The 27,267-nt window shown below is 40.0% G+C and overlaps 1 protein-coding gene across 4 annotated transcripts in view; it reads left to right on the forward strand.

Moving 5' to 3' along the window:
* Positions 1-27,267, forward strand: part of CUL2 (cullin 2) — an 80,698-nt gene that overhangs the window by 27,758 nt on the left and 25,673 nt on the right. For all 4 annotated transcript variants that reach the window (XM_064368465.1, XM_064368466.1, XM_064368463.1 and 1 more), the window contains exons 5-9: positions 5,453-5,558; positions 10,444-10,526; positions 17,379-17,475; positions 17,573-17,683; positions 23,673-23,835. In XM_064368465.1, coding sequence (XP_064224535.1) covers positions 5,453-5,558; positions 10,444-10,526; positions 17,379-17,475; positions 17,573-17,683; positions 23,673-23,835 — 560 coding nt within the window. The remainder of the gene's footprint in view (positions 1-5,452; positions 5,559-10,443; positions 10,527-17,378; positions 17,476-17,572; positions 17,684-23,672; positions 23,836-27,267) is intronic.

Consider the following 27,267-nt stretch of genomic DNA (forward strand, 5'->3'; position numbering starts at 1 on the left):
ATCTGTAGGGTGCAATGCCGTTGGATAGCATTTTACCTGCAGTAGAAGTTCTTACAAAATTGGAGTCAGTCCTCTCCCCCGCCACGACCTTATCAACTAGGCTTATGTAATATCTGAATCCTTTGTTTTCATTTCAACAGTGTTCACACCATCTTATTAGGAGTAGATTCTATCTCAAGAGACCACTTTATTTCTCATCCATAAGAAGCAACTTCTTATCCATTCAAGTTATATCATGAGATGGCAGGCAGCAATTCAGTCCCATCTTCAGGATCCACTTCTGAGTTCTCTCGCTGTTTCCACCACATCTGCAGTTACTTCCTCCTCTGAAGTCTTGAACTCTCTAAGTCATCCGTGAGGGTTGGAAGTGTTAACCAAAATGAGTGACTGAGGCAGGTATTTCAATCGAGGTTTATCGAGCCAGCTGAAGTGTGCACCCCAGAAAAATGCAAGGCACGGATTCATCTGTGGCTATTTTGTGCAAAGATGTTCTCAGGAGGTTTAGTATTTATACATTTTCCTTAAAACATGAGGGGCGGCAGCAGTGAGGCAAATGGTTACCTACTTGTGAGACTAATTAGTGCCCAGTAAACCTACATTTAATATAAGGTAAACCTTTGAAGCACAAGTAAATAGAGGAAGAAAACAGTTGTGCAGATATCTCAGAGAGAGGTGAAGGAATGATTACTCTCATCGTGCCTTTGCTGTGTATCTGGGAATATCACCTAAGAATTGACACTTACCAGGTGGATGCCAACAGACATTAGTTTTTAGGAACTAGACTTTAGAGGGCAGATCTAGAGTTAAAATTGACATGTCCTTGTGTTATGGGAGGACGTACATTTTAAAGGTTTGGAGGCTAGCAAATAATTTGTGCATGAGTGACTTTTTGAGGCAGAGGTAGTTATCAGGAAATGGCTGAGGTTTTTGCCTTACTATGGGGATCTGGCTAATACATAATGTTTCTACACAAAGTTGTAACAATTATTCATCCAGGAAGAGGATGGCCATTTAGCATGACTCAGCCTCCAAGCTTAAATTTTTGTTTGGCATAGGAGGTTTGGGGATCCTGAGATTTTATTTCCCTTTACAGAATCAACATCTTCTAATCATCTGTTCATAATGATATTTGGACCTTCTCCCATGAATCATGAATGCTCCTTTTTTAATTTTTGAGATGGAGTGCAGTGGCAGGATCTCGGCTCACTGCAGCCTCTGCCTCCCGGGTTCAAGTGATTTCTCCTGCCTCAGCCTCCCGAGTAGCTAGGATTACAGGCACACTCCACCACACTGGGCTAATTTTTGTATTTTTTTAGTAGAGACAGGTTTCATCATGTTGGCTAGGCTGTTATCAAACTCCTGACCTTGAGTAATCTGCCCGCCTTAGCCTCCCAAAGTGCTGGAATTACAGGCATGAGCCACCGTACCTGGCTGTATGAATGTTCTTGATAGCATCCAGAATGGTGAATCCTTTCCAGAAGGTTTTCAGTTGACTCTGCCCAGATCCATTAGAGGAATGACTATCTATGGCAGCTATTGTCATAGAAATAGTAGAATAGAATAGAATAGAAATAATATTAAGAATAACACCGTAATTCTTAAATAATAAGACTCGAAAGTCAAAATGACTCCTTGATCCATAGGATGCAGAATGGAAGTTGTTAGCAGGCATGAAAACAGCATTAGTCTTTTTATTTATCTCCATCATAGCTCTTGGCCGACCAGGTTCATTGTGTGGTGAAGAGTAGCATTTTGAAAGGAATCTTTTTCCTGAGCAGTAGGTCTCAACAATGGGCTTAAAATATTTGGTAAAGCATGCTTTAGACAGATGTGCTGTCATCCAGGATTTGTTGTTCCATTTCTAGAGCACAGGCAGAGTAGATTTAGCATGATTTTTAAGGTCCCTAGGATTTTTGGAATGGTAAATGAGCATTGGCTTGAACTTAAAGCTACAGCTGAATAGCCCCTAACTAGAGAGTATACTTGTCCTTTGAAGCTTTGAAGCTAGGCATTGACTTCTCTCTAGCTATGAAAGTCTTTGATGGCATCTTCTTCCAATAAAGCTGTTTTGTCTACATTGAAAATACGTTTAGTGTAGCCACCTTCATCAGTGGTCTTAGCTAGATCTTCTGGATAACTTGTTGCAGCTTTTCCATTAGCTCTTGGTTGACAGAATAAATGGTAAGACATGTACTTGCATTATGCCTGAGTAGAACACTTAGATAGTGCCCTGTGGTAGAGTATAAACTATTTTAAGAAATTATTTGAGGCTATTCTGCTTCATGATTAGAGTCTAGAAGATATATATCTTTTTTATGTTTTTAACTTCCACTCCCAGGTGTTTTTTTTTTTTTTGAGAGACAGTTTTGCTCACGCTCTGTCACCCAGGCTGGAGTGCAGTGGCTTGATCTCAGTTCACTGCAACCTCCGCTTCCTGGGTTCAAGTGATTCTCCTGCCTCAGCCTCCTGAGTAGCTGGGATTACAGCCAGCCGCCACCACACCTGGCTCATTTTTGTATTTATTTAGTGGAAATGGGGTTTCACCATTTTGGCCAGGCTGGTCTCGAATTCCTGACCTCAGGTTATCCACCTGCCTTGGCCTCCCAAAGTGCTGGCATTACAGACGTGAGCTACCGCGCCTGGCCATTACTTTATTTTAAAAACTTGTATTTCAAGCTTACTTTTTATCAAGAGTAGAAATCTGCAATAAGAAAGACATAGTTAATGTAATTTAGTTTAAATTTTATTCTGGAGGAAAAGAGAATACTGGTTTGTCCTGGCAGATACAAAGCATATAAAGCTGCACTAAATCAGTACATTGGCTCAAGAATATACATCCGGATCTTTGAAATGGATTTAGTGAATTCAGGTCTGATCTGCAGATCTAGCATCGGCTTCTATGCTAAGCAGTTTACACTTATTACATAGGTAAAGGAAGCTCCTGTAGAATTTTGAATAGGGAATAGGGAAGTGACACCCTGACAGCAGAATTTTTAGATGAATTAGAGATGCCAGAAACTGAAGTAGAGCCCAGTCATAAGAGTGTTCCACATGACCCGGGCAAAGGGTCAGCAAGTACATCGGAAGTCAAAGGAAGTAGTGGGAGGAGGTGATGAATACTTTAGGACAGGAAGACTGACTCATTAAAGAAGGCAAAATGGAAGGATGAGATAAGTGATTCTGATGTTTTAGGCGAGGTTACTGGAATGGTCTTGGTGCCAGTGACCAGTGCGTCCTCAGTGCCTTGCGTTGCACCTGGCACACAGTACACCCTCAGCTGATACATGTTGAATGGGAGTGGAAGACCTCTCCTGGAGTTTCTGTGCCAGCCCTGCCACTTAAAAGCCGATTGACCTTTGGCAAGCTCTTTCACCTCTCTAGGCGGCAACTTTCTTATGTGTAAAATGAGGATCATACGAGTACCACATATGTCTGTCTTAGAATATTCAGCCACAGCCAGGCGTGGTGGCTCACGCCTGTAATCCAAGCACTTTGGAGGCCAAGGTGGGGGGATCACCTGAGGTCGAGAGTTCAAGACCAGGCTGACCAACATGGTGAAACCCTGTCTTTTTTAAAAAAAAAAAAAAGAATATTCAGCCACATAAAATGCTTAGGGCTGTGTCTGATAGGTGATACCAATAAATGTTTGTGGTTACTTTTATTTCCTGGTATTCATGGCTTTTATGATCTGGCTGCAGGCTGCTTTTCCAAGTTTGTGTTCTACTGTTAGCTTTTGCTATCCTTGCTGTCTGGAATGTTATCCATTTATTTATTCAGTAATTCATTCAGTAAGTGTTTTTTGAGGACTTGCCTTTTGCCTGCCATTGCTGTGGATGCTGTCTGCAAGACGGGGCCCTTGCTTTGTAGAGGAGGCCCTTACATTCTGAGAGGAGATGAATGTGCAAAAAAAAAAGAAACCAGTAAAAGCACAGACTTACTTCATATAAAGTGGCAAGTACTGTGAAGAAGGTAAAACAGTTAAGCTTTAAATAGTTACTTGCTTAGGGCAGGGAAGTGAAGGCTAACTCCTCTGGGGGGTCAGGGCAAACCTGGAAGGTGTGTCTGCCCTGTGAGACTCGATAAAAGGGGACCACCCTTAGAATATCTGGGATGGGGTACTTAGGTGAAGTCTCTCAATCTTATTCCTCTTTCCCCAGCCGGACGGCATGGTTGGAAACTCAGCATGAAATCTTGAGAGTTACAGTGAGGATAGAGAGGAAGGAATAAATGGCATTTTGAAGGGGAAAATAAACAGTATGATGTTGTAACTTCTGGTCAGAGGATGCTAAAACGTCAATTGGTACATCAGGATTGTAAGCCGTGGAGTCTAGAGCCTTGACACTGGTGAATATGGAGGTGGAGCTTGTGTAAGTGGTTGTGGATATAGCACTTTGGAGTCAATTTTCTAGGAATTATTATTGTTATTTCTTTTAGAGACAGAGTCTTACTCTGTTGCCCAGCCTGGTCTCCAACTGCTAGCCTCAAGTGATCCTCCTGCTTCTGCCTCCCAAAGTACGGGGATTATAGGCGTGAGCCACCACACCTGGCCAGGATTATGTGTTTAATTGTTTACCGAAATTGTCTTGGTTGTCTTTGCTTTTAATTTGTCTGCAAATGCTGAGTGGACCCTTCATTTTGCTATAGTGAACCTTGAAAAGTGTATGTATTCATATGTAGATTTCATGGGTTGTTGCCTAAAATACTTGTATTGTCAGTAGCTATCTACATTAGTAGAACCTTTCAAATGAATAGTTTCAGGTGTTGTTAATTAAAGGCATTATTACAAAATCTAGTATCCTAAAGAGTACAAAGTTGAACATTACTACGAGTCCTTTCTCCATGATTGGTTTTATTTTAGAATTCTGTATTCATCTCAGTTATTCTTAGAGCTCATCACACATTTATTAGTCTTGGAATATATTAAACATTTTCATTATAATCCATTTTCCTCTGGTAGACAAAGTGTTCTTTTATCTGTCAGTCTTGTCCATACTTACTATCTGTAACAATCTGTTCCATTTTCTTACCTACTGATTGTGATCTTTTTTGTTTAAAAATGAAAAATTGCATTTCTTCCTGGTGATTAGAATGTAAATTAGAAACCTAACTTGACTTTGATCTTTTAACCATTCTCTGTTTAATTTTTGGAAAGTGGACTTTATCTTGACTTTCCCAAGAAGAGCCTGGGAAGTAGCAAGTGAGAGTGTAGAAATTCTGAAACTTGGATAAGAGCTATTGGGCTAGAAGGGTATTTATAAGACCTTGCAGAGAAAGGTGGGCTGATAATTTTAATTTTTATTATATTTCTAATCTCTGCATTGTTTCCTTTGGATTTATTCTAGGCTATTCCATGACTGATATGTAACCTTAAAAATATTCTTCTAACGTTGCAAGTTATTTGCTTTCCTAATGACTTAATGTAAAATCCAATGATATTACATTTATTTTCCAGGTATCTCAACACCCAGTTTATTAAAAAGAATAAATTAACAGAAGCGGACCTTCAGTATGGCTATGGTGGTGTAGATATGAATGAACCACTTATGGAAATAGGAGAGGTAGGACGTTCTTTAAATGACCAGCAAACATAAGAGTGTTTTGATACATTGAGATAATTTGATTCAGCAGCATTTTTTGACACTGATTTGGCTAGCTTAAAATAGTCAGGATTTAAAATATCCTAAATAAAATGCTACAGTGATGTCCTAAGAATCCTCAGATAGATAAGAGGAATGAAAAAGATATGACAGTTACTCTTTTAATAATTAAGTTTATAATAGGTGAATGATAGGGTTAATGGTTCTGCCCTGTGAAAAAACTAAAAAATTATACGGTGTTGACAGCCCTGTAGTTAAAAAGTACAGAGGACAAGAACTTAAGACAGGCTGGAAGAGAGGAAACAAATTTATGGATATGACAAATTTATTGTAACTTTAAAAGTAATTCAGAGTAAACAACGAAATGGGCAGTTTGGTCAATTCGATAAAGTTCTTGAGGTACAGTGCAAATTAAAATACGGATAATTATACTGATTGGGAAAGAAATATTATTGTACAAGTTCGTTCATTCATTTGTCTTTATTGAATAGCCAGGTACTGGGGATACAATGGTGAACAGACAGAAAGTCTCTGCACACAAAAGCTTGTAAATTCATGTAAGGGAAGCAGATGCCAAATAGGAAATTAATGTTAAATTGTGATTTGTATTAATGAAGGAAATAAATAGCTAAGAGGCAGCATTAGTAGACATTTAAGTTAGTATAATCCTTTCCAAAAGAAATTGATGAGTCTTTCTTTTAATACAATTTAAAATATTTAATACCATTTGACCAAGTAATCCCAAGTCCTAAGTCTAGTAATCCATACTTGGAAAATAATAAATATGAGAAAAGAGTTTAAGGTTTAAAAGTATTCTTTGCAATCATTGTTAATAGGGTGCCTAACATCCAAAATTCAACAGTAAAAAGCATGGAAGAAGTATTTATCGTGCATGATATGATTTTGTTATAAAGGCAGGCAAATGGATAAATGAATAGCAGAAAATTGTTCATACAAACTTTAACAAAGGGGAAATGGTTTATGATAAAATTTAGACACAAAATTATAGGTATGTGTTGAATACAAATAAAATTGTAGGGAAAAGATGATGTAGAGAAAGAGATCAATGAGAAATACCAAAATGTTTATGGTAGTTGCTTCCAGTTAGTAGGGTTATAAGTGGATGATTTAGTTAAAATTTTCCCCTATCACCAGCACTGTCAAGCACACTTCTCTTCCCAGAGGAAATCACTGTAAACAGTTTGGTTTGTACCTTTTCTGAACTTTACCTGTGTATTTACAAATATGTGTACACACACACACACACACAGACACACACACACACAAACATACACACACAGAGCAGTTTTGATTTTATTTTTCAAACTGTGATATAATGGCATGCATAAAGTTCTATATTTCTTGCCTTTTTGTTTTTGTTATTAATGTCTGTCTTTTTATGTAAGTTTGTTTTTTGTGAAAGCTTAATTTTCTCTATAGATACAGCATAATTTTTTTAACTATTGTCTTAATTTTTAATTTTTTGGTATTACAAAACTGCAGTGAACACCACTATTCATTTATTCATTCACTGAGGCTGGAGTGCAGTGGCATGATCTCGGCTCACTATAACCTTTGCCTCCCAGGTTCAAGCAGCTCTCTGCCTCAGCCTCCTGAGTAGCTGGGATTACAGGCGCCTGCCACCATGCCTGGCTAATTTTTGTATTTTGAATAGAGACAGGGTTTCATCATATTGGCCAGGCTGGTCTTGAACTCCTGACCTCGTGATCCGCCCACCTCAGCCTCCCAAAGTGCTGGGATTACAGGCATGAGCCACTGCATCTGGCCCATTCATTAAGTATTTTTGAATCCCTTTGTATTGAGTATGTTGAATATAACAGTGAACAAAGTAGAGAAAAATATTTTTTTGTTTTTTTTTTTCACCGTCTCAACCCAGCTTTTCCCGACTCTGGGAAGAACTGGGAAGAGAAGGCGAGAAAAATCTTAACACTCACGGAGTTCTATTTATATGTGTATCTCTTGGTACATGAGCAGAACGTTTCATAGACTAAGTGTTGGGGAGTAGAGCCTCTGTCGAAACACATCCCGAAGTTTGACAGCTCTATCCCATTGCCTTTCAGAAGGGCTTCACCAGTTTGTCCTTCCACCACATGTGTAAAATACCGGGTTTTCATGTATTGCCTCCCCAACCCCCATTCATGCTATTTAAGAAGAAAGAAAGGCAAGACTTGAACAGTGTTCCTTGTGGGAAGACAGATGATTAATCACCAATGGATCAGAATAAAATTACCCTAGGAAAACAGTAGAGTGGCTAGCCGCAACCTATCTGAATGCAGTTAAGGTAGAAACAGAACAAACAGAAAAAATCAGTTTTCAGTGCTGGAATAATTTATACTCTATGCAGGGAAAATATATTTGAAGTTTAAAGCCCTTAATGTGAAAGGCAAAGCTTGAAAACTTGGAAGGCAGAGTAGGAGCACACACATGCCTGTTAGAAGGATTTCTTAAAAAACAAAAAATACCCATGATAAAGGAAAAGATTGGTAAATTTGAGTATATTAAACTCTTAACACGTTTTTACCAAAACACTATAAAAGAAACTAAGCAGTTGATTTACTGGGACAGACTGTGAAACTTTCAAGGGATAAATTTCCACAGTATATATATTTAAAACTCTATCTTTTTCATGCCTATCATCCTAGCACTTTGGGATTCCCAGGTGGGTGGATCATCTGAGATCAGGAGTTCAAGACCAGCCTGGCTAACGTGGTGAAACCCCATTTCTACTAAAAATAAAAAAAAATTACCTGGTGGTGTGTGCCTGTAATCCCAGCTACTCCGTAGGCTGAGGCAGGAGAATCACTTCCAACGTGGGAGAGGGAGGTTGCAGTGAGCCGAGATTGCACCATTGCATACCGGCTTGGGCAACAAGAGCAAAACTCCGTCTCAAAAAAGAAAAAAAAAAATCCAGCTTTTATTAAGAACAGGGACAAGCTTTAACAGACTAACAGGCAAAATTAGGAGTAGGCATTTCTCAGGGAAGAAACCAAAATGGACAGTAAACATTAAAGAATCCCCAGCTTCATTCAGTAAAATGAGAGTTAAAATCACAAGGAGATGCTATTTTATGCCCAGCAGATTGGCAAAGTTTGACTAAAGCCTGGCAGTACCACTTGTTGTCAAGGATGGGGACTAATGGGAAATCTTGTCCTTGGCTATGCAAGTATAAATTAGAAAATTATTTGACTTGATTTAGTAAAGCTGGATGAGCACTTGATTGTTCAGTCAAGAATCTCAACTTGTAGGTGTGTATCAGAGAATCTCTTACTTATGTGGGCCAGATGATACATACAGGAATCACAGCATTGTTTCCAGTAGCAGGAAATAGGAATCACAAACACATCAGCAGTCATCAGCAGCAGAGTGGAAAAATAAGTCATGGTGTATTTATGCAATAGGATGCTGTATGGCAGTGCCAGCGATTGAACTATGGCTGTATATTTCCATTTAGAGGGGTTTCACAAACTTCTAGATTGTAATAACCTGAGGGGAAAGGAGGAGGATAGCTGGGACAATGGTAATGGTGAAGTTGTATTTCTTTTTTCTTTTTTTTTTAATTTGAGACGGAGTCTCCCTCTGTCGCCCAGACTGCAGTGCAGTGGCAAGATCTTGGCTCACTGCAACCTCTGCCCCCCCGGGTTCAAGCGATTCTCCTGCCTCTGCCTCCTGAGTAGCTGGGATTACAGGCACATGCCACCACACCTGGCTAATTTTTGTATTTTTGTTAGAGATGGGGTTTCACCATGTTGGCCAGGCTGGTCTGGAACTCCTGACCTTGTGATCCACCCGCCTCAGGCTCCCAAAGTGCTGGGATTACAGGCGTGAGCTACCACGCCCAGCGAAGTTGTATTTCTTAAACAGTGGTGAATACGAGGGTGTTTTATTACTCTTTTAACCAACTTGCTCTTTTATGTTAGTATGAAATTTTTCATAATTAAAACAGTATACAGCCAAATCACATGATTAGCATAAATCCTTTGTTTCTGTTATGGTCGTGGTATCTATAGCCCATTTGTAGTGTTGAGCATTTACCAATCAATAAATTAAGGGTTTTGTTGTTGTTGTTGTTGTTTTTGAGACAGAGTCTCGCTCTGTTGCCTGGCTGGAGAGCAGTGGCTCGATCTCGGGTCACTGCAGCCTCCAGCTCCCGAGTTCAAGCAATTTTCCTGCCTCACTGTCATGAGTAGCTGGGATTACAGGCGTGTGCCACCACGCCCGGCTAATTTTTTTTTTTTTTTTTTTGAGACAGAGTCTTGTTCTGTTACCCAGGCTGGCATGCAGTGGCACGATCTTGGCTTATTGCATGCAACCTCCACCTCCCGGGTTCAAGAAACTCTACTGTCTCGGCCTCCCGAGTAGCTGGGACTACAGGGGCGTGCCATCACACCCACCTAATTTTTTGAATTTTTGGTAGAGACATGGTTTCACCATGTTGGTCAGGTTGGCATTGGCCAGGCTGGTCTGGAACTCCTGACATTGTGATTCGCCTGCCTCAGCCTCCTAAAGTGTTGGGATCACAGGCATGAGCCACCACCCCTTGCCTAAATTAATGTTTTATAATAATCAATTATTTGTATAAGATTTTCAACTAATAATGAAACCTTACTAATGTTGACAAGGCTATTAGAATGGTCATTGATATTTCAAATAAGAAATGTATTTTCTTTGAATTTTTAAATTTTTGTTTAGGTTTTATTTGAATTTTGAACTATTAGTATAAATACTTCTTTTGATGAGTATTTTTACTTGAAAAAAAAATCTTGAACAACTGTTAAAAATATACATTAAGTAATTCAGCCTTAATGATTTTTGTTTTTCCTGGCAGCTAGCATTGGATATGTGGAGGAAATTGATGGTTGAACCACTTCAGGCCGTCCTTATCCGAATGCTGCTTCGAGAAATCAAAAAGTAAGTGCTGACATTTATCTTGCTGAGTCAATTTTATTTTGTTGTTTGATATGGTTTTAAAGTAGTATACGGTTGCATAGCTGGTGACTGGCCTTGGGGCTGGTTTTACTGTAATGAGACTTATTTTACTTCTAAATGCCAGCATTTTTAAGCTGTTTTATTTTCTTCTTCTTTTTTTTTGTTGGAGGAGCTCTGGTCTTTTCTTACAGTAAATAAATAAGGGGCCGGGCGCGGTGGCTCACGCCTGTAATCCCAGCACTTTGGGAGGCCAAGGCGGGTGGATCACGAGGTCAAGAGATCGAGACCATCCTGGTCAACATGGTGAAACCCCGTCTCTACTAAAAATACAAAAATTAGCTGGGCTTGGTGGCGCGTGCCTGTAATCCCAGCTACTCAGGAGGCTGAGGCAGGTGAATTGCTTGAACCCAGGAGGTGGAGGTTGCGGTGAACCGAGATCGCGCCATTGCACTCCAGCCTGGGTAATGAGCGAAACTCCGTCTCAAAAAAAGAAAAAAAATAAAAAATAAAATAAATAAATAATAAATAAATAAGTACCTTAGAGAAGTGACTCATTGCTTTTCAGAGCTGAAACTCTTAGACTTTCTAGGCAGTACCCTGCATTGCTTGTATATATTATTTGTTTAAATCCCAGTGAGGACGACCTATTCAAGAAAACAGATTCCTCTAGTTAGTTGGTTACCTCTTAGCCTCAGTGTTATAATCAATAATGTGGTTAATTTTGTGAGATAAATTTGTGGGAAAACGGGTTCCCCCTCTACTGGTGGCTCACAGTGGTTGATGCTTTTACCCTAGTGCTCTGTGAATACAATTTGGTACAAAGAATGCTTTCCTGCAGAGTCCAGAATAGAAGGTTCTTGGATCAGCTCTGGCTCAGAGACTCTCAGAAACACTCTCTCAGTCACACAAATATACATCTAATAAATTCCAGGTTACTGGAACTGATGTTATAGGAATTATCTAGACCAATGAATTGTTGTGTAATAATGGCCACTCCACCTACGTCTGTGTTCTTCAAGAAGACCCAAATATGGGCTTTTTAAATATGAGGAATAATTTGTCAAAGCCATGGTACTTAGTATGAGACGCCTGGTAGGAAGTAAGGGATTAAACATACACACCCACCCCCACGCCTCACGTAAGAAGGATAGGAAGATATTTTTACATTTTTAATGCCAAATAGAAAGTAGGTGGTAGCAACTAGTAACTTGATTTTTAAAAATTGTCACTGACGGTTTTAATGATTCCATTGTTTGCAGAGAGAGATGGATGGAGAGGAAAGGCGATAGTGAAGCAGTTGGGTGTAACCCATTGTTTTTCTTCACAAAACTATGAACTAAAAGAACACTCCCAACAAAACTTTTAAGTTCTAATATCATTTCTTCTGCTAAAATATACTCTTTTTTTTACTTGGAATTCAAGTGTTTTACTTTAAAAGTATAATGACAATATTGTTACACTTTCTGAATGTACTTGTGTGAAATATCTTTTTAAACATAGTTTTGTCTCAACCTAGTAAATTTTTCTTAAGTGTGATTGTTAGTTTGCTAAAAATGAATGTGATGAAAAATGAAATAAACTGCAAGAAAAATAATACAACTATAGGATATTAATTCTGGAAAAGATAGATTATCTGGTCTGCTTGTCTTATTTTGTTGTTATAATCAGCTTCCATTAAAGCATTGTTTCACATGCTTTACTAAGATCTCACTTACTCTTCATGTCAGCTCTCTTAGGTAGAATTTGCATGTTACCGTTAAGGAAACTAAGGCATATTAATAATAATAGAAATTAAACATGGGAACTACATACTAAAAAGGATGTAGTACATGCAAAATTTTTAGCATGCATCTTACCATTTAATCCTCACAACACTAGAAGGCTGATACCATGACTGTCACCATTTTACATTCATGACATCCTTGACATGCAAAAGTCAATGGCAGTGGTCTGACTCAGATCATTTCAGTCCAGCCTCCATCTAATAACCATTCTAGGGATTCACATCTGGACTAATTCTACTCTGGATTCATTATGCCTGTCCTCTTTTAAAGACCAAGTCTTGCTCTGTCTCACAGACTGGAGTGCAGTGGCACGATCTCAGCTCACTGCAGCTTCCGCCTTTTGGGTTCAAGTGATTCTCCTGCCTCAGCCTCTTGAGTAGCTGAGTGCCACCATGCATTGCTAATTTTTGTATTTTTGGTAGAGACCGGGTTTCACCATGTTGGCCAGGTTGGTCTTGAACTCCTACCTCAAGTGATCTGCCTTCTTCAGCCTCCAAAAGTGTTGGGATTACAGGCATGAGCCACCATGCCCGGCCTTTATGCCCTTTTTTTTTTTTGAGACAGAGTCTTGCTCTGTTGCCCAGGATGGAGTGCAGTGGTGGAATCTTGGCTCACCACAACGTCTGCCTCCCGGTTTCAATCAATTTTCCTGCCTCAGCCTTCCAAGTAGCTGGGATTACAGGCATGCAACACCATACCCAGTTTATTTTTGTATTTTTAGTAGAGATGGGGTTTCACCGTGTTGGCCAGGTGATCTGCCCACCTCAGCCTCCCAAAGTATTGGGATTATAGGAGTGAGCCATTGTGCCTGGACATATTTTATTATTTCTAATAATTTGTGCTTGCTTTTAGATTTTCTTTGTAAGCTATTGTAAGTTGAAAGTTTTATTTCCTCCCCGTGTGTGTGTTTGTGTGTGTGTGTGTGTGTGTGTGTGTGTGTGTGCATGTTTGTTTGTTATCCTTAGCTTTACTGCATTGGCTAGGACCTCCAAAGAGAGGCGAAGGATAATGAGGATCTTTGTCTCATTTCTGACTTTAAAGATTACATACCTAACATTTCCTCATTTAAGATAATGCTTCCTCTAGTCTTTTAATACTCATGATCAGAATAATGAGATTAGCAGGAATTGGTGCTGAATTTGATAAAAATGATGTTTCTTCTTCTATTGAGTGAAGTATATGGTTGTTGCTTTTTTTTTTCTGTTACTCTGTTAATGCGATGAGTTACTTCTATGGATTTTTTTTTTTTTTTGAGACAGTCTGGCTCTGTTGCCCAGGATGGTGTGCAGTGGTGTGATCTTGGCTTACTGCAATCTCTGCTTCCTCCTGGGTTCAAGCGATTCTCCTGCCTCAGCTTCCTGAGTAGCTGGGATTACAGGCACCTGCCACCACGCCCAGCTAATTTTTGTATTTTTTTTTTTTTAATAGAGATGGGGTTTCACCATGTTAGTCAGGCTGGTCTTGAACTCCCAACCTCAGGTGATCCACCGATCTCGGCCTCCCAAAGTGCTGGAATTACAAGCATGAGCTACCATGTCTGGCCTAATTTTTGTATTTTTTAATAGAGACATGGTTTCGAGATATTAACCAGGCTGGTCTTGAACTCCTCAGGTGGTCCGCCCTCCTCGGCCTCCCAAAGTGTTGGGATTACAGGCGTGAGCCACTGTGCCTGGCCTGTTTATGGATTTTCTAATATTAAACTATCTTGTATAACTAGGATAAAGGCTAGGTTGATCCTTGTTCATAACAGTTTTTATAGCATTTGATTTGCTGATGCTTTATTTGGAATTTTGCATCTGTCCCCATGAGTGGAATGGGCCTGTGATTATTCTATCTTGTAATATCTTTGTGTTTGGTATACAGCTTATCCTTGTAGAATGAATTTATGGATATTCCCCTCTTTTTCTTTTGAAAAGACAAGTTTGTATACAGTTGGGATTATCAGCTTCTTAAATGTTTAGTAAAACTGAAAAAACATTGGTTTCGGGGTTTCTTTGTAAGATGATTTGTTTGTTTAAGATTTTTAACAATGGCTCAGTTATTTCAGCTCTTAAGACTAGTCAAACTTGTATTTCTTCTTAAATCAGTTGTGTGTGTGTGTTTTTTTTTTTTTTTTTTTTTGCAAAATCATTGGGAAGTAGTTGTGTAACAGTATTCTCTTTAAAAAAAAAAACTTTATTTGAAGTAATTTTAGATTCATAGAAGAGTTAGAAAGTAGATTTGAGTAACCTGCACCTAGGTTCCCCTAATGTTATAATAGATGGTATATTTATGAAAATGGGTATAACATTATTATTATTTTATATATATATGTATGTTTTATTGCACTTTAGGTTCTGGGGTACCTGTGCATGAGTATAACATTATTAACTAAAATACAGTTTATATGCATTTACCTTTGCACTGATGTTCTCATTCAGTCCAGATCACAAAATCCTATTTAGCTGTCATGTCAGTATACTGTGGAGTCTTTCCTTTTGATATATGACCATAAAAATTTTAAAGAGTAGTGATCAAGTATTTATAGAATGTCCCTCCATTTTTGTTTCCCTGATGTTTTCTTATGGTTAGACTGAGGCTATGGGTTTTTGGAAAAATACCGGAAGGTAATGTGCCCTTCTTACCAGATTAAATAAAGGAATAGATGGTGTCAACGTGACTTTTCATTGGTGATAACTTTGATCATAACCATTTGGATAGTACGTTGTTTTTATGTTCACCTGGAATGATGTCTTCATTCATAATATTGCTTATTCACATTTTCCTTTTTTGAAGGAAAATGTGAAAGTGTCTGTATTTTGTTGGGTTTGATTTCCCCTAAAGAACTAACTTTGGTTTTATTTTTTATTTTTATTTTTGTTTGAGACAGAGTTTCTCTCTTGTCACCCAGGCTGGAGTGCAATGGCGTGATCTCAGCTCACTGCAGTTTCCACCTCCTGGGTTCAAGCAGTTCTTTGCCTGAGCCTCCCAAGTAGCTGGGATTATGGGCGCCTGCCACCATCCCCAGCTAACTTTTGTATTTTTAGTAGATATGGGGGTCTCACCATGTTGACCAGGCTGGTCTTGAATTCCTGACCTCAAGTGATCTGCCCACCTCGGCCTCCCAAAGTGCTGGGATTACAGGCATGAGCCACTGTGCCCAGCCAATAACCCAGTTTTTAAGATAATGAGTTGGTTTGCTGTCATCCTCAGGTGACCAGTTAGCTTTTTCAACTTGACCAGGATGAACTCAGACTTAAACTAGTGAGGCCTACCTCACATTATTAAACTCTTCTCCTAGTGACGTATATTAGGTTCTTTCCAGTTTTTCCGCTAATACCACTCTTGTGTCTGTTGTGCACATATGCACATGTTTGCTTGGGGTCATACCGTGTGCACTTAGAGTTTTGTCATTATGTCCTCCAAAGTATCTGTTCTTCCACCACAAGCAGAACAAGATAGCAGGTCAGACCATTATTTCACCAAATTGAATGTGGGCTTAAGAAGGAACTAAGCCCACCATATAAGGTCACACATGTGACCCAAGCCAAGGAAATGAGCTCACATGTGTGACCTTATATGAAAGAATTAGTGATATCAGGATTCTCTGTGACTGACATAATTACTGCAGCCATATTAATTCATGCACGAAAAACGTTTCCTGGAATATCCAAATAATTAAAGGAAGAATCAAAGAGGATTAGACGACTTCAGAGGCAGGGAGGGATTCTAGTATGTAAAGGTAATTGCCTGGATGCTCTTCCTCAATGCTTTTCTTAAATTATGGAAAAGTCTTACATCCTATATAAAGAGCAAGAAGCTCTTACTAGGGAATATATTTTCTGTTGCTCTCTTTGTGATATTATGAATGCAAAGAAGAAATTATTTTAAAGTAGGAAGACTGCGTGTAGTGAGGTAAACCCTAATGATTTGATTGAAGCATTGGTACTAGAGTCAAAAAAATCCCAATTTAGAGCTAGATTATTTTACTGTGGCCTTAAACAAACTGTTTTTTTCTATTTCATTTTTCTTTTTAAAAAATTTTTGAGACAGGGTCTTGCTCTGTCACCCAGGCTGAAGTGCAGTGGTGCAATCATGGCTCACTGCAGCCTGGACCCCTCCTGGGCTCAAGCAGTCCTCCTACCTCAGCCTCCAAAGTAGCTGGGACCACAGGCATGTGCCACCATGCACAGAAATTTTTTTTTTTTTTGTATGGTCTCATTATGTTGCCCAGGCTGCTCTCAAACTCAGGCAGGACTCAAGGGATTCTCCCACCTTGGCCTCCCAAAGTGTTGGGATTACAGGCACAAGCCATGGTGCCTGGTTCTATTTCATATTCCTGTAATTAGAAAAGCTAATATTCACCTACATGTCTTAATATGATTAAGACTTTATAGTTTGTAGTGAGGAAATTCAAGTATTCTTAATCACCAGTATTAAAGTTTTGAATTGATGGGCTTGTATCTACTTTGTTAAAATTAAAGAAGTGTCATCTTAGTATTGACATAGTGTCTTGAACTTTACAATCAGTTTTCCTTTTATTTCTTGAAATGACATCTAATGTAAACATTAACTATCATAAATATTAGCTCAGCTGTGATATGAAAAAAATCATTGTTAAGATTCATGGCCGGGCGCAGTGGCTAACGCCTGTAATCCCAGCACTTTGGGAGGCCGAGGTGGGTGGATCACGAGGTCAAGAGATCGAGACCATCCTGGTCAACATGGTGAAACCCCGTCTCTACTAAAAATACAAAAAATTAGCTGGGCACGGTGGCGCGTGCCTGTAATCCCAGCTACTCAGGAGGCTGAGGCAGGAGAATTGCCTGAACCCAGGAGGCAGAGGTTGTGGTGAGCCGAGATCGCACCATTGCACTCCAGCCTGGGTAACAAGAGCGAAACTCCGTCTCAAAAAAAAAAAAAAAAAAAAAGTTTCATGCATGTACCTTTTTATAGTTCTTTACACTTTGATTAGACCAATGGAATAAGGAGCCATGTTTTAGCATATTTTGGTATATTTCCATAGATAGTTATATTCTCAAGAATATTTTTGTGTTATATCTTGTTTTAGTGATCGTGGCGGAGAAGACCCAAACCAGAAAGTAATCCATGGGGTTATTAACTCCTTTGTTCATGTTGAACAGTATAAGAAAAAATTCCCCTTAAAGGTAAACAGCCTCCTTTACAAACATAAATAATCAGACTCTTAATTTCTTAAACTGCTTGTTCTAATTTCTTCTAATATGATGTAATTGATGTATTTAGTTTTATCAGGAAATCTTTGAGTCTCCCTTTCTGACTGAAACAGGAGAGTATTACAAACAAGAAGCTTCAAATTTATTACAAGAATCAAACTGCTCACAGTATATGGAAAAGGTAAGAAATAAAACATATTAAATAAATTTCTCTATTTGGTATCTGGCCTGGTTTTATTTCACATAATTCTTAGTATTTTTGTTGTTGCTGTTCTTTTGGCAGAAAAACATTGTTTATTTGATCAATAACTCTGAGTTATGGTTATTATACCATATCTATTGGCAAGTCATTGCTCTTGTTATAACATTTTCCTCGGAAAACAGTACCCATCCTGTTTCATCGTAGGTGATGCTTTTTGATACTTGGTTTACTTGTCCTTGAAATTAACATATATGCATATTCTTGGCAGAATAATAAACTGGATTTCATGCTTAGTGGTTTAGAGAATAGGATAAGGGCAGAAGCTCTGTGTTTAGGTTTTTGTCTTCCTTTAAAATTAAAGGAAAAATATGAGAGAAAATATAATCTAGACATTTGGGATAGGTCAGTAAGTCATTCTTTTGGTCTGTTAAGTTCTTGGAAGGCTGAGAAACAACCCCACATGAGAGTTTTTTTTGTTTTGAGACATGGTTTTGCTCTGGTTTCCAGGCTAGAGTGCAGTGGCTTGATAATGGCTCCCAGGCTCAAGTGGTCCTCCTATCTCAGCCTCCCATGTAGCTGGGACTACAGGCACACACCACCACACCCAGTACCTTTTAAAATTTCTTAGGCCAGACACGGTGGCTAATGTCTGTAATCCCAGCACTTTGGGAGGCCAAGGAGGGCAAATCATGAGGTCAGGAGTTCAAGACCAGCCTGGCCAACATGGTGAAACCCCACCTCTACTAAAAATACAAAAAATTAGCTGCGCGTGCTGGCATGAGCCTGTAATCTCAGCTACTTGTGAGGCTGAGGGAAGAGAATCACTTGAACCCAGGAGGTGGAGGTTGCAGTGAGTGGAACCTCCACTCCAGCCCGGAAGACAGAGTGAGACTCCATCTAAAAAAAATTTTAAAATTTTCTTACACAGATGGGGTCTTGCTATGTTGCCCAGGCTGGTCTCAGAACTCAACTCAAGCAGTCCTTTTGCCTCAGCCTCCCAAAGTGCTGGGATTATAGATGTGAGCTATTGCACCCAGCCAAGAAATTTTAATTGATCACTAAACCCGTACATATTAGTTATTATATGTTAAATCACATGTATATTTTCTCACTAATAGAAGAAAAAATGGTCATACAAATTAAATCACCATATATAAGATATATTAGAACTCCTAGCCAGGTTTTTTCATCTACATTGTTGGATTTCAGGCTTTTTATTTTTGGATGATTCGTGTTAGTTTATGTAGCCAAGAAAGGTCAAGTGGTGTAAGTGGATGAGCTGTTATCCTACATCTGTAAGTCACAAGTCACAAAGCATCAGCGCTTACAGATACATTCTTCTGTGGTCCACAAAGCCCGTATCTAGAGGTCTTAGTTGTTTGAGTCTCTTCCTGCTTTTGTTACTACTTAGCACTGGCCCCTGAGCAAATTACCCAGAACTTTTCCCCCATCAGTTAAATTCAGGTTACACTAGATGAGTGGTTCTTAGCTCTTAGTCCTTTTTGCACCTTACGCTCCTATTGAAGCCTCTAGATCCAGCCCTAAGAATCACACACAGATTATCTGTGATATATACACCTTGCTGTATCTGGCTCTCAAAAGGATGCCACTAGCAAATGGTGGCAATAGCTCAGATGTCTGTCAGAAGTTGAAAGGGTAAGCAAAGTGTAGTACACACATGCATTGAAATATTATTCATCCTGTGTGGGGAAAAACTCTCTCAAACCATGTTTTTCCTCTACTCACACCACAGCAACAATCATCAGCACAGAAGGCTTCTGTAAGCAAAGGCGTGACTCTTTTCTCCCACACACCAAACAGCAGACACCAGCCAGGTGTCCTCCAGTTCAACTCTAACACCATCTACTTGAGATAGTGGCTGATCCCACAGATTGAGGGCTGAGTCTCCAAGACTGCCCTGCACATCCCCAGACACCAGTCACAAGTCTGGGCCTCCAGACTACTGACTAACTGACTTTCAAGTTGAGACTCTTTGGGTTCCATTAATTTGCTAGAGCAGCTCACAGAACTTAGGGAAACACTCACTTAATGCTTACTAGTTTATTAAAAAGGATTTTTTTTTTTTTTTTGAGACAGAGTCTCGCTCTGTTACTAGGCTGGAGTGCAGTGGCGTGACCTCAGCTCACTACAACCTCTGTCTCCCTGGTTCAAGCAATTCTCCTGCCTCAGCCTCCCAAGTAGCTGGGACTACAGGTGCACGCCATCACGCCCAGCTAATTTTTGTATTTTTAGTAGAGACAGGGTTTCACCATGTTGACCAGGATGGTCTTGATCTCTTGACCTCGTGATCCACCCACCTTGGCCTCCCAAAGTGCTGAGATTACAGATGTGAGCCACTGTGCCCAGCCTTAAGAAGGATATTTTAAAGGATACAAATAACCACATGGGGAGATACATAGGGAAAGGTCTGAAATCATCCCGAGTGCAGGAGCTTCTGTCCCTGTGGAACCCCGTCTTGGATTTTTGTGGAAACTTCATGATGTCCCTAGTCTTTACCCCAGAGTATAGGGTGGGGCTTTCTCTGGGGAGTGTCTTATGACCCACAGTCAGAAAGGTAGGGCAAGATTAGAGTCCTGCTTTGAGGCAGGTGGAAGGAGGGTAGGAGAGAGATTCTGTTTCCTGAAACCTAACACACTCAATATTATAACTAAAGACTGGAACTAGGGCTAAGGGAGTTATGAACCAGGAACCTCAGATGAAAACCAATGTGCATATGTATCACAACACCACACAGCCTTAAAAAATGAAGTTCTGATGCATGATACAACATGGACAAACCCTGAAAATATTAATGCTGAGTGAAATAAGCCAGACACAAAAGGGCAAATATTCTCTGGTTCCATTTATAGGACATATCTAGAACAGGCAAATTCAAAAGGACGGAAGGTAGATTAGAGGTTAGCAGGGGAGGAGGATGTGGGGATTTGTTCCTTAATGACTATAAAATTTCTGATTGGGGTAATGAAAAAGATTTGGAAGTAGACAATGGAGGTGGTTACAAAACATTGTGTTATTTAATGCCACTGAATTGCCCATGTAAAAATGGTTAATGTAAAGTTTATGATCTATATTTTTACCACAGTTTAAAAACATTGATAACGTAATATACGAAAACCATTGAATTGCACACTTTAAATGGGTGAATTATGTAATATGTAAATTACATCTCAAAGCGTTAAAAGGGAGGGCGAGGCATTGGAATAAATTAGGTTTGGAAAAGAGTGTTTATTAGAAAAGCTTATTTCAGGCTGGGCACAGTGGCTCGCGCCTGTAATCTCAGCACTTTGGGAGGCTGAGGTGGGCAGATTACACGAGTGTAAGAGTTCGAGACAAGCCTGGGCATCAGCAAAACCCCATCTCTACATAAAATTTTAAAATTAGCCAGGCATGGTGGTGTGGTCCTCTGGTCCTAGCTACTTGCGAGGCTGAAGTGGGAAGATCACTTGAGCTCAGGAGGCAGAGGTTGCAGTGAGCTGAGATTGCACCACTGCCCTCCAGCCTGGGCGACAGAGAGATCCTGTCGTCTCAGAAAAAGAGAAAGAAAAGCTGTTATCAGGAAATAATGTTGGACCATATTAGCTTCAAGGGCAAAATCCTGGGCTTTGCTCTGCATTTAGTTAATTGGGGGGATGAGTCAGGACAGCCTTTCTGCCTCCCTTGCTGTGCTCCTCTAGGTTTGGCTGCTGTTTCCCCGGGGTTTTGAGAGCTGTTTGAAGCCCTGCATTGGGGCAGTCCAACCTTGTCTACGTTTCTCTTGATATGCGCCTCTCTCCCCCAAGTTATCATTGTTTTCTTCCCCCTTCTTTCATCCTCCTTCACCTCTCTCAAACCCATTGTAATTGCTGTTGCATTAAGTTAATTTAGCAAGCAGATTAAAGTCACTATCGTATGCTCTGAATGACTAATAGGCGTAATTCTTTTTATTTGTTATAAAAATAGCCCTTAAAGCATTTATGGTTAACCAAAGTGCCTTTCTTAGCTGATGTAATGTGCAGTGAATACTTTTGTCCTCTAGTCCAGGGGTCCCCAATCCCCAGGCAGAGGATCAGTACTGATCTGTGGCCTGTTAGGAACCGGGCCGCACAGCAGCGGGTGAGCAGCCACTTTGTGAGCATTACCGCCTGTCACAGCAGCAGCGGCATTAGTCTCATAGGAGCGCGAACCCCATGGTGAACTCTGCATGCGAGGGGTCTAGGTTGCTCGTGCTCCTTAGGAGAATCTAATGCCTGGCGATCTGAGGTGGAACACTTCATCTGGAAGCCACCTGCCCCCACTCCATCTGTGGAAAAAATATCTTCCACGAGACCAGTCCCTGGTGCCTAAAAGTTGGGGGCTGCTGCTCTAGACCCCTTCTAGCCCAGCCTCAGTCTATGCCTTTGCCCTGAACCCCTGGCTTCAAAGGGTAGCACAATAGGAAACACAGGAGTGTGGGACCCTGCTCAGTCTTGAGCCTCATTTTTGTTGAAAATTTCTGATACACTTTCCAGGAATGATATACACTCCCAGAATCACCTTCTTGTGCCCAGGCCAACTCAGCAGCACGCTCCAAAGGACCAGGGGTATATAGTTCCCTGGGAGCACTTAATTTCAGAAGCTCTAACTAACAGCTTCATGTTACAGAGTGCTTCCAAGCCTGGGCATTTGTACGTGTATATGTTGTTTTCTCTTGAGAGAGAAATTAGTCAGATTCTTTTATTATTTTCCTTATTGGCTAGTGTTAATATTAACCAGTGTTATTATGTAGCTCAGTGTTTTATGTAGGAGAAACTTAAACAAAGGTCTTGATTGACACATTTGACTGTGGCTAAATATATATTTACTTTCAAAAATTTTCTTTTATTATTTATTTATTTATTTATTTTTGAGACGGAGTTTCCCTCATACTGCCCAGGCTAGAGTGCAATGGTGTAATCTCGATTCACTGCAACCTCATCCTCCCAGGTTCAAGTGATTTTCCTGCCTCAGCCTCCCAACTAGCTGGGACTACAGGTGCCTTCCACCACGCCCAGCTAATTTTTTGTATTTTTAGTGGAGATGGGGTTTCACCACGTTGGCCAGGCTGGTCTCGAACTCCTGACCTCATGTGATCAGCCTGCCTTGGCTTCCCAAGGTGCTGGGATTACAGGCGTGAGCCACTGTGCCAGGCCTTATTTTTATTTTTTTGAGACAGTGTCTCACTCTGTCACACAGGCTAGAGTGCAGTGGCAAGATCTTGGCTCACTACCCCCCCAACCCCGCATCTTCCAGATTCAAGCGATTCTCCTGCCTCAACCTTGCAAGTAGCTGGAATTACAGGCATGCACCACCACCTGAGTTTTGCATTTTTAATAGAGACGGGGTTTCACCATGTTGGCCAGGCTGGTCTCGAACTCCTGACCTCAGGTGATCTACCTGCCTTGGCCTCCCAAAGTGCTGGGATTACAGGTGCGAGCCACCATGCCCTGCCCCTACTTTGAAAAATTTTAATGAAATCTTTAATGTGATACTAAACTATCATGCACATACAGTTCCATTTTACAAGAAGAGATACCAATATAAAATAATTAGATTCATGTACTTGATCTCGATATAATTTATTTTTTAGTTTGATATTCATACAGATCACCTGTTCTGATTTTTAATCATCTGTACCCACTTTTCCTGTTACATGTGGTGTTGCCCATGTAATAGGATGAATGGTGTAGGTAAATGAAGACAAAATGCAGAGTATTTAACTGTAGTTCTTGCTTATAAGACTGGTGGAAGGTAGATGACACAGCTAGTAGCTTAAATAAAAATGTGAAATGATTTATGGAATGTGGGTTTAAATTGCTTACGTAACCCTTATTTCTTACCTTTGCCATGTTTAATTCAGCTGTTAAAATTTGGCTGAGTTACTTGCTGATATTACAGATTTTTCCTCATAGTAAAACTTTGTATTCATGACTGTAAGAATATATTTCTATAGGTCCTAGGTAGATTAAAAGATGAAGAAATTCGATGTCGAAAATACCTACATCCAAGTTCATACACTAAAGTGATTCATGAATGTCAACAACGAATGGTAGCAGACCACTTACAGTTCTTACATGCAGAATGTCATAATATCATTCGACAAGAGAAAAAAAATGGTAAGTGACACCAAACAAATATAAGTAGAAATTCAGTTATAAATGCATCTTTTATATCATCTTCGAGCCACCCTCGATTTAATGCATATTTTGGTAATAGTCTTTACAATATTTGAAATAACATTTTTACAGATTATTAATAGTTTACTTTGAAAAACTATTTTGGGGAAGTGTTTTCAAAGAGTGTTCTAAAGTCAGAAGAAAAACTGGGAAATTATGTTTATACATTTTTATATGTTATAAGAGCTAATTTCCTTAATACATTTAGAATCCCTGATAAAGAGGAATAAAGGCAGAGACTATACAAAGGAAATATAATTAATATAATAAATATAATTATATAATATAAAAATCAGCAATATCTGATTTTTAAAAAAAAATACATTACTTTTATAAGCAGGAAAGATAATAAATGTGTGTTATTTATTTATTTATTTTTTGGAGATGGGAGTCTCGCTCTGTCACCCAGGCTGGAGTGCAGTGGCATGATCTTGGCACACTGCAACCTCTGCCTCCCAGGTTCAAGCAATTCTGCCTCAGCCTCCCGAGTAGCTTGGATTACAGGTGCATGCCACCATGCCTGGCCAATTTTTGTATTTTTAATAGAGACAGGGTTTCACCATGTTGGTCAGGCTGGTCTTGAGATCCTGACCTCAGATGATCTGCTCACCTCTGCCTCCCAAAGTGCTGGGATTATAGGTGTGAGCTACTGCGCCCAGCCATAAATCGACATTTTTTTTTTCTCCGTATCAGACCACTGATATGAAAAGACCACTAAGTAGTCCCAGGCTGGAGTATAGTGGTGAGATCTCGGCTCACTGCAACCTCCACCTCCCAAGTTCAAGCGGTTCTTCTGCCTCAGCCCCCGAGTAGCTGGGACTACAGGTACCTGCCCCCGTGCCCGGCTAATTTTTGTATTTTTAGTAGAGACAGGGTTTCAGGCTGGTCTCGAATTCCTGACCTCATGATCTGCCTGCCTCGCCTCCCAAAGTGCTGGGATTACAGGCATGAGCTACCATGCCCGGCCACATGTTTTTTAAAGCAACATAGATCCAGGGCAATGTAGTCAAAACCCAATAATTTTATTTTAATTCTGAAAGTCACTATCTTGAAGAGTATGATGGAAAGAATTTAAAGGCCAGCAAGACTTACTGTAAAAGCTACAGTAATTAAGACAGAGAGGCATTGATACAAGGAAAGACAGACATCCCAATAAAATAAGAGACCCCAGAAACAACTCATGCATATGTGGCTACTTAATGTAAGGTGGCGCTGCAGAGCAGCAGGTAAAAGATGGTCTTTTCAATACACAGTGTTCAGTCACTTGGATATCCATTTGAGAAGTAAATGAAATTTGATCGCTACCTCAGATACCTATACAAAATCAGTTCACTATAGATATTTTTTTTTTTTGAGATGGAGTCTCGCACCGTCACCCAGGCTGTAGTGCAGTGCCGCGATCTTGGCTCACTGGGATCTGCCTCCTGGGTTCAGACAATTCTCCTGTCTCAGCACCCCGAAGTAGCTGGGACTACAGGCGTGTGTCACCATGCCCAGCTAATTTTTTTGTATTTTTAGTAGAGACGGGGTTTCACCATGTTGGCCAGGATGGTCTTGATCTCCTGACCTTGTGATCTACCTGCCTCGGCCTCTCAAAGTGCTGGGATTACAGGCGTGAGCCTCCACGCCTGGCCCCACTACAGATTTTTAATCTAAACATATAAGGTAAAACAATAACACTTCCAGAAGATAATATAGGAGAATATCTTCATAACCTTGAGACAAGGAAAGGTATTTTAAATAGGACACAAAAAACACTAACCGCAAAGGAAAGATTGATCCAGTAGACTACATTAAAAGGAAAAACTTTGGATCATTAAAAGGCCATTAAGAGGCAGGTGGATTTCTAGAGCTCAGGAGTTCAACACCAGCCTGGGCAACATGACAGAATCCTGTCTCTGCAAAAAAATACAAGCGTTAGCCAGGTGGGGTGGCATGCACCTGTGGTCCCATCTACTTGGAAGGCTGAGGTGGGAAGATTGCTTGAGCCTGGAAGGTGGAGGTTGCAATGAGCCAAGATCCTGCCACTGCACTCCAGCCTGGATGACAGAGTGAGACCCCATCTCAAAAAAAAAAAAAAAGCCATTAAAAGCACTGCATCATCAGAAGACAGTTATAGGATAATGTAGCTTCAATATTAGAGATTTAGATACAAAATATAAAATGGTCAAAAAACAGGCACTGTAGAATATAGGATATCCAGATGTCCGATGTCCAATAAACATAAAGAGATAATCTCATTAAATAAGGGAATGCAAATTAAAACCACACTAAGATATCAATACTTATATTTTTATATAAAATTTAGATGACTGGAAGGAGGTGTTGAGAAATAGGAAGTAGCAGGAGCTTGTTAAACACTGAAGTGAGAGTATAAATCAGTGCAACTACTTTGGGAAGTGGCATTGACCCCTAAGTGGAATATATTATGCATATTTTATGATCTCACGGTTCTACTCCTAAATGTATGACCCCTGCCCTCCCCCGCCATCCCGCCCCTCCCGACTGCCAATGGATGGACGGACATGTGTACAAAAAGACATACAGGAATGTTCATAGTAATATTGTTTGTAATAGCTCCATAAACTGGAGCAGCTCAAATGTCCAGTAACGGCAGAATAGTACAGTATATTCATACAATGGAATATTATAGAGGAGTGGAAATGGACAAATTAAAACCACGTACAACAGCAGAGATGATCCTTATACATATTTTGTTGTACACAAGAAGGCAGACACGAATCATGTGATTCCATTTTTATACATAGTTCAAATTTGTCTGTGGTTTAACAGTCACAGCAGTGGTTACCTTTGTAGAGAAGCAAGAGTGTGTGATTGGAAGGAGCATGAAGGGGACTCCTGGGTATAGGTAATGCCTGTTTCTTATCCTGGGTGTAATTACATGGGTGTTGTGTATTCACTTGTGATAATTCAGTAAGATAATACACTTATGGTTTGTATACTTTTCTGTATATGAGATGTTTTAATAAAATGTTTAAAATAAAACCCACTACACTGAGAGATCATTATTCATCTCCCAGTGTCGGAGATCAAAACGTTTATTTGGTAACACATTGTTGGCAAAGGGACTCCCTGCTGTTGGCAGCTCTGGTTAGAAGGATCTGTTTACGGCTGCGCAGGGTGGCTCACGCCTGTAATCCCACACTTTGGGAGGCTGAGGCAAGCAGATCATGAGGTCAGGAGATTGAGATCATCCTGGCTAAGACAGTAAAACCCTGTCTCTACTAAAAATACAAAAAAGTAGCCAGGCATGGTGGCACCCACCTATAGTCCCAGCTACATGGGAGGCTGAGGCAGGAGAATCACTTGAACCCAGGAGGCGGAGGTTGCAGGCAGTCAAGATCAGGCCAC

The sequence above is a fragment of the Aotus nancymaae genome, unplaced genomic scaffold, assembly GCF_030222135.1.
Source record: "Aotus nancymaae isolate 86718 unplaced genomic scaffold, 86718_ANA_hifiasm-v0.15.2.pri h1tg000077l, whole genome shotgun sequence".
NCBI classification, from domain to species: Eukaryota; Metazoa; Chordata; class Mammalia; order Primates; family Aotidae; genus Aotus; species Aotus nancymaae.